This window comes from Corticium candelabrum, chromosome 17, assembly GCF_963422355.1.
Source record: "Corticium candelabrum chromosome 17, ooCorCand1.1, whole genome shotgun sequence".
Taxonomy (NCBI): Eukaryota; Metazoa; Porifera; class Homoscleromorpha; order Homosclerophorida; family Plakinidae; genus Corticium; species Corticium candelabrum.
In genome coordinates, this window is record NC_085101.1 from 5,116,993 (window position 1) to 5,124,492 (window position 7,500).

The 7,500-nt window shown below is 40.6% G+C and overlaps 4 protein-coding genes across 4 annotated transcripts in view; 2 read left to right on the top strand and 2 right to left on the bottom strand.

Moving 5' to 3' along the window:
* Positions 1 to 692, bottom strand: part of LOC134192811 (116 kDa U5 small nuclear ribonucleoprotein component-like) — a 15,436-nt gene extending 14,744 nt beyond the window's left edge. Inside the window, exons 1-2 of the mRNA XM_062661570.1 lie at positions 501 to 692; positions 377 to 445 (exon numbers count right to left, since the gene is read on the bottom strand). Of these exons, the coding sequence (XP_062517554.1) occupies positions 377 to 445; positions 501 to 623 (192 nt within the window). The 5' untranslated portion in view covers positions 624 to 692. The remainder of the gene's footprint in view (positions 1 to 376; positions 446 to 500) is intronic.
* A 28-nt stretch (positions 693 to 720) lies between these two features.
* On the top strand, positions 721 to 2,523 carry LOC134192894 (uncharacterized). The gene is made up of 6 exons (XM_062661648.1): positions 721 to 788; positions 885 to 927; positions 1,144 to 1,233; positions 1,292 to 1,393; positions 1,453 to 1,537; positions 2,118 to 2,523. The coding sequence occupies exons 1-6, from the start codon at positions 721 to 723 to the stop codon at positions 2,282 to 2,284; spliced, it is 555 nt and encodes a 184-aa protein (XP_062517632.1). The 3' UTR covers positions 2,285 to 2,523.
* A 275-nt stretch (positions 2,524 to 2,798) lies between these two features.
* Positions 2,799 to 6,397, top strand: LOC134193035 (broad substrate specificity ATP-binding cassette transporter ABCG2-like). Its single transcript, XM_062661817.1, has 16 exons — positions 2,799 to 3,190; positions 3,278 to 3,337; positions 3,396 to 3,510; positions 3,905 to 4,060; positions 4,204 to 4,361; positions 4,419 to 4,573; positions 4,658 to 4,750; positions 4,805 to 4,953; positions 5,029 to 5,094; positions 5,154 to 5,239; positions 5,297 to 5,386; positions 5,554 to 5,678; positions 5,747 to 5,901; positions 5,956 to 6,045; positions 6,116 to 6,180; positions 6,244 to 6,397. Exons 1-16 carry the CDS (start codon positions 3,000 to 3,002, stop codon positions 6,395 to 6,397), a joined length of 1,908 nt encoding a protein of 635 aa, XP_062517801.1. The 5' UTR covers positions 2,799 to 2,999.
* A 331-nt stretch (positions 6,398 to 6,728) lies between these two features.
* LOC134193036 (potassium/sodium hyperpolarization-activated cyclic nucleotide-gated channel 4-like) overlaps positions 6,729 to 7,500 on the bottom strand; it is a 3,221-nt gene continuing 2,449 nt past the window's right edge. The window contains exons 7-8 of the mRNA XM_062661818.1: positions 7,263 to 7,500; positions 6,729 to 7,164 (exon numbers count right to left, since the gene is read on the bottom strand). The exon at positions 7,263 to 7,500 is cut by the window's right edge and continues 6 nt beyond it. Of these exons, the coding sequence (XP_062517802.1) occupies positions 6,746 to 7,164; positions 7,263 to 7,500 (657 nt within the window). The 3' untranslated portion in view covers positions 6,729 to 6,745. The remainder of the gene's footprint in view (positions 7,165 to 7,262) is intronic.

Below are 7,500 nucleotides of genomic sequence, written 5' to 3' on the forward strand. Positions count from 1 at the left end.
AATAAATAAATAATAAATAAATAAATAATAAATAAATAAAAAAATAATAAATAATAAATATAAATAAATAAATAAATAAATAATAAGTAAAAATAAATAAATAATAAATAAATATAAATAAATAATAAATAATAAATAAAAATAAATAAATAATAAATAAAAATAAATAAATAATAAATAAATAATAAATATAAATAAATAAATAATAAATAAAAATAAATAAATAATAAATATAAATAAAGAAATAAAGAAATAAAAATAAAATGAAATAAAAAATAAATAAAAATAAATTAATAATAGTAAATAAAACAAATAAAAATAACTAAATAAAAACAAATCAAAAATAAATTTAAAAATCAAATTACCAACAACTCACCTCATGAAGCACAACTGCAGTAGAGCTCCCTTCCTCCTCCTCTTCAACCAACATCAGATCCGTTGCTCCCTACACATCAAACCCGTTTCTACCCTAATATTCCACCGACTTCTTCACATCTCACGCCATCTCTTCTCTCCTCATCTTCATCATCATCTTCATCTCTCTCGTCCTCGTCTTCGCTCCCCTCGCTCTCCAGCTCGGGACCGACGTAGTTGCCAAATTCATCATACAAGTCGACGTCCATGACGACAGCGATCTGTGCTCGTTGTTGAGAGAATGAGGAGAAACGCAGTGCAAACGTAACGCACGCGGTAGGTGGTTGAATTCAATTAGTGATTTTAATGTGTGTTATAGTGTGGTGGGTGTTCGTGGGTGTGGTGACTTATAGTCATGCAGATGGGAGAAAAAGGTTAGACAGAGTGTTGTGTCTGTAAAATTGTTGTGTTGGATTGATGTGCATGCGCTTTGCTTTTTTTATTTTTGGTTGATGTTGAGATGGTTTTAGGTGTTTTGGAGTGTTGACTCCTGATGAAGAAATATTTGACGAGGTAGAATTACGAGGATTTTAGTGTGCGTGTGCGTGTGTGTGCGTGCGTTTGTGTGTGTGTGTGCGTGCGTTTGTGTGTGTGTGTGTGCGTGCGTTTGTGTGTGTGTGTGTGTGTGTGTGTGTGTGTGTGTGTGTGAGCATGTGCGTCCATCTGTATCTGACCGAGTTCATACACCAATGCCAATTAATCACGTAAATGTAACACTTTGTATAACAGCTGCTGCATGACAAGGAGCAGTGTCTGTACAAGTTACAAGACATCATCCCTGGTAGCAGTTATGAGCTTAAAATATCATACCGTGCCACGGCAAGTAGATGCTATTTCAATGTCAAATACGCTTAACCATTTATGTTCCTAATTTCAGATACCAACAGACTTTCTCATCGACGTGAGACATTCTAATGTTTCCTCGGGCAGACGGCTGCTAAATATAGAAAAGACACAATTTAGTGTCGCAAGTGGAAAGGTCTTGGTGTGTTGTGCAGGGAGAGAATGTTGCGGTGCATGCTGTGATTTTGTTTGTAGTATTATGAAGCAATGGTTGTTGCACACAGGACTGGAGTATCTGTGTATCCAGAAGCTCTCAAGGACCCAGCTGTGTTTAATATTGGTAATGCAGATGGAAGATGCACTTAGTGTGTAGTGACAGACAGACGGACAAACAAGTGACAGACAGATAGACAAACAAGCGACAGACAGATGGACAAACAAGTGACAGACAGATGGACAAGAAAGTGACAGCCAGATGGAGAAACAAGTGAGACAGATGGACAAACAAGCGACAGACAGATGGACAAATGAGCGACAGACAGATGGACAAATGAGCGACAGACAGATGGACAAACGAGCGACAGACAGATGGACAAACAAACGACAGACAGATGGACAAACACGCGACAGACAGATGGACAAACAAGTGACAGACAGATGGACAAACAAGCGACAGATAGATGGACAAACAAGCGACAGACAGATGGACAAACAAGCGACAGACAGATGGACAAACAAGTGACAGACAGATGGAGAAACGAGTGACAGACAGATGGAGAAACGAGTGACAGACAGATGGACAAATGGGTGACGACAAATGGACAAACAAGTGACAGACAGATGGACAAACAAACAAACTGACAGATGAACGGGTAGTTCTCGTGTACATACGTAGCTAACTTAGTCGCCGGTTTTCACAGTTCTTTCGACTCTTTACTACGGTCTTCCTTGGGAAGTATGGAAACTTGTTGGTCTCATTCTGCTATCAATAGTAGCTTCTGTATTCTGGTTGAATCCGTGGCTACTGAACTTTATTGAACGATCTACAGCTCACTTGAAGAAAGATGAACAATCTCATGTCGAATAGCATCACACAAGAGCTCTCAATCTCTCAGCAGCCTTTGTCTCTCTCAATACATCTCAATCAGAGCTCATCTCAGTATGAACAGTATTCATCCAGTTTGTTCTGAATGAACATTGAGGTGTGATGTTTACAGTACTGTACTACTGGTATATAAACTAGTTTGAATGCCCATATGATGGAATTGTACTTTTATAGAAAGTTATTCTTGTGTTTCCTGTATAGTGGAAACATGCACTGCAATCACTGCCTACCCACTTTGTTTCCACACAGAATGCAAATTCAGTTAGGCGAATGTTTTAGCATGTCGACATGTCAAGAATTGAGGCTATAGCCATGCAGACAGACTTTTGTTACTGCACTAGTGGTAGAAGATGGCAGAGGAGTCACTTCGTTTGGCATGAATTCGATGATCTAAGTACTACATACTACAAATTTAGGAACAGCTTTGAACATTAAGGTTATAGGTACAATGACTGACCTGACAGGCTGTGAAATGCATTAGGATGTGTTACATAACTGAGTTAGCACTAGATTACCACTTCGCGGAGTCTCCTATTCCTAATAACCCATTGCCTTATGCATCATCCGGACCTACAAAAACGCTATATCCGTGTACTGCGTGTGTGCGTACACCATAGCTGTGATCCCTACTGCAGCCTACTCAGCTGGTCCACACACATGCAAGCACCACCATTCAAGAGCTTAGAGAGTTGTGACAATGGTAGATATTGAGCTCATGGAAACAAGCTTAATGCTCTCATCCGACGGTACAATGACGGATGAAAGCGTCACCACAACAGCAGGGATGATAGTTTCCTACAAAGACGTGTCTTACTCGGTCACTGTGAGACAAGGAGGAATCGCTTGCTTTGGAGAGAAAGCATGGAAGACAGTGCTGTCTAGCGTCAGGTAACCCACCATTGTCATCTCTACTGTAGAGCAGATATCTCAATGAACAAACTGTATGGCTGCTGTATTGTGTCTACATGCACATAGTGGCGTGATGAAGCCTGGTCTTAACGCTATTCTTGGTAGAAGTGGTAGTGGCAAGACAACGTGAGTCGATGTGATTTTCAGGTAATGCCTGACAATGTCCTCTCCTAATTTCCTGCAGGCTGCTCGATATACTTGCTGGTCGGAGAAATTACAATCAATTTTTAGGTCATGTATTAACGAACGGCCGACTGCTATCGGAACAATCGAAAAACGAAGTGGGATACGTTGACCAGGTAGGTTTGCCAGACCAGCTGGTGATTTCATTGTCTACATGAAGCATTTACTAACCAAGTCTGTGTGCATGCATAAGTTCAGTTGACACTCGATCCGCACACGATTTTTGATCAAACATGTTGCAAATTAGTTCAGATGGAGAGGTAGTTAACTTGATTTTAGAATTGAACTGCAGACTCTGAGAAATGTAGACAACCTTGTGGCCATTTGCAAGTACTCAAAGCCCTGCATGCTCTGATCCTTCACAAACCTAAAAATCCTATTAGTATTGCACTCCTTCATTCAGTATGCAGATTGTGTATACATAAGGTCTAGAACACAAAGCACACAAGATCAATACAATGAATGACATGACATGAGTGTTGTCCACAGTGACCGTTGCTATGTTTCTAGAATGATGTGGGGCTATTGGGAGCACTAACAGTTAGAGAAAACATTCACTTCTCTGCTGCTCTGAGATTGCCTGGCAAAATGGGAAAGGAAGAAAAGAGGAAGATGGTGGAGATGGTGTTGGCAGATCTGGACCTCACTGCTGTTGCAGATTCTTATGTGATGCAACCGTGTGTGTGTGGTGTAGTGTGGTGTGTGTGTGTGTGTGTGTGTGTGTGTGTGTGTGTGTGTGTGTGTGTGTGTGTGTGTGTGTAATAAATTTTAGAAGGTTTGACTTTTAATTACATCACGATCATGTGTAGGTCGGCAACCAAATGATTCGCGGTATCTCTGGTGGAGAACGAAAGAGGACAAGCATTGGAATGGAACTTGTTATCTCGCCAACTGTTCTCTACCTCGATGAACCAACAACAGGCCTGGATGCGTTCACTGCTGTCACAGTCGTTCGACTTCTGAAAGAGTAAAATATGTCAAACAATCTAGAAGTACCATGTGATCAAGAACATTTGTTGTGCAGATTGTATCTAAAGAAAGGGAATACGATCATATTTTCTATTCACCAGCCCAGATATTCACTGTTTAAGATGTTTGACAGCATTACACTGCTAGAGAAAGGACACTGTGTTTATCATGGATCAATGAATCATTCAATTGAATATTTCAAACAGCTCGGTATCGACTGCAATAAGCTACTTGCTCATGTACTAGTGTGGTACACACTCTCACTACACCTCACGCATTATTGTCGTCTTGCAGGCTTTACGTGTGAAGAGCACGACAATCCTGCAGACTTTTTCATGGATGTAATGCAAACTGTGAACGAGAGAGAAGAAGGAGACAATAAAGAAGGCAAGCACCACAATGTACCAATACAGTATGCCACTAATTCATACTTCCTTGCAGATTCAGAGTTTTCTCTTGTCTCAAGCTACCAGTCATCGTCCTTCTTCAAAGCAACTCAAGCAGAGCTAACGTTACAACTAGCAACACAGAGAAGTACCGAAGTTGTCACACCAGATCAAACCAAGTACCCAACCAGTTATCTCAGTCAGGTACGAATGGCTGCAATGCATAACAAAACTGTGCGTTTGCATGCTTGCATCCCAATGCATTACTGAATGTTCCAGCTTGTGATTCTCAGTCAGAGGACATTGTTGAGCACGTTTCGACATCCAGCAACAACTGTTGTTCGAGTACACACCATATTACCAGTTTCAGCAAACACCACACAAACATGTTGTCTTCGTGATAGATAATTGCAAACACTTTGATTTCGCTTGTGATGGGGATGCTGCTGTTTCAAGTTAATAACACTCCAGTGGAAGGTATTCAAAACAGGTAGACATCTTGGTGCATCAATGATCGTGTGACACAGTAGGTGCACTTATTTCATAGGGTCGGTTACATTTTCTTCGCATCTGCTTTCATCGTGGTGTCCAATCAGCAATCTGTTGGTTGGTTTATTGACAAACGCATCATGTTTTTGTAAGACTTTATGTTTGTCTATCAATAGACAGGTGGGATAGCCGACTAAACAGACAAGACACCGAATGACATACTTGCCATGTCGACCAGAAAACTATAAAATGTTTAAAAAATTTAGTGTAGGTAATCTTTTGCAACCTTTTTTCATGTGGAATCTGTGTTTCTAGACACGAGTCAAGAGGAGGATATTACCGCGTGTCTGCTTACTTCATCTCTCAAGTATTGTGCGATATCATTCCACAACGATTAATCCCCATCCTACCTATGTTAGTAGTCACCTATTGGATGATGGGTAAAGATACATCGGTTGCATTGGTGATAGCGCATGGCAGCCACTAGGATGTCTTTTTTTGTGTCCAGGATTGGGCAAAACGGCTGGCCAGTTTTTCTACTTGATGTTTACTCTTATACTGGCCTCTTGTAGTGCCTCGAGTCTAGTTGTCTTGTACAGTGCTTTGATGTCAAGTACAATGTTGATTAATCTGGCAGTGAACTTGTCCTTTTTCTCGATGACGGTAGACTGTGCAGACCAACATGCGGGGATCTTTTAGAGATTGATGCTGTTCCAGATGTTTGGAGGTTTACTGATCAACTTGAAGTCAATGCCGGACTACCTCAAGTGGATCAAGTACATTAGTGTCGTCCGTTACAGTATTGAGGTGAGTGAAAGCATTAATTGTGTGTTGTACTTGACACTTCTTGGTCCACACATACACCTGCACCTTGCAGTGTCTCAGTATAAATGAATTTCATGGGATGACGTTTTGCCCCATCAAAGGACATGAAAGCATCTGGTAAGAATATATAGAGCAATTGTTTCTTGTCCACTAGTCTCGCCTTTGTCTTTCTATGTCAAGTGATAACCGCTCGGTGTCGGGTGATGATTACTTGAATGAGCAGGGTTTTCATCTTGACAACAAATGGAACAATTTGGTCATTCTTGTTGCCATCTTTCTCACATTGCTTGTTTTATCTTATGCCAGACTAAGACACATGGTCAAGATAAGCTAGTCTAGCAGCTCAATCATTGAACAGAAAAACATCACTTGAAGCTACAAGTTGAAAGATACTATGAATGATGGCTTTCTGCATGATATAATTGTCAATACTCAAATAGAGCTGTTCACTTCAACAGCCTCTCTAGGCCTTGCTTGAGCTACATCTATAATGCGTTCTAAATACTATAACGTTATTTGTACTAAGCGCTTTGCCTAACAGATATATATGACTTCCTTCTTTTCTGCTTGCCTTTCGATATCCATACAGGAATTCACTCAATGTGACAGTCTACTGCTCTAGCTGAGGACCAGCAGCTGTAACTAATAACTTCTCTGATAATTGACTACCAAGACATCCTTCCTAGAATGTATCTTGTTCATCTTCTTCCTGCAGTGCAGACAACCGTCGTCTTTCCTCCATAGCATGAAATCCATATGATAATAATGACTGTCCTCGAGCTGCTGTCACTCCACCACGAGAAGACATCAGTCTTCTAACGTCAGCACCTGTTGCTGCTACCGACTGTGAATTTATGAGGCTGTGAGACAGTACGTCTGGTTTGCTGGAAGCCATTCTGTTTACTTGATCTGTTTTAAAGTTTGCTATCACTTCTCTTTTCTCAGCAAACCGCTGGAGAGCTACATCCTCGATCATCTTCTTAATGTGAGGATAGTCAGCAGCAACAGATGCAAAATCTTCGTGATGCAGAGCGAATAGATCACATATTGTCACAGCTTGGACGGTAGCAATGCAGCGCATGTCTGTCAGCAAGCAAATCTCTGGACACAATTTGCATAAAATGTTAAGCTAGCTAACTGTGACTATTTTATTAAAGTTAATCAACACTTCAAACATTTTCATTTTTATTTGAACTTACCTCCAAAATGATCGCCTTCAGTTAGCTGGTAATTGAGCAAGCCATCACCTGTAGACACCTCTACTATTCCATGTTGAATGAAGTACATGTAGTCACCAGCTGATCCCTCTTCAACGATCACATCATCAGGAAGGTATACTTGAAAAGTGAGTTTAGCGAGAATTTGAGTCAAGAACGTGTCATCCGCGTCTTTGAAGAAGGGAACAGCTTTTATGAGAACACTGCAGTTGTGTTTGAC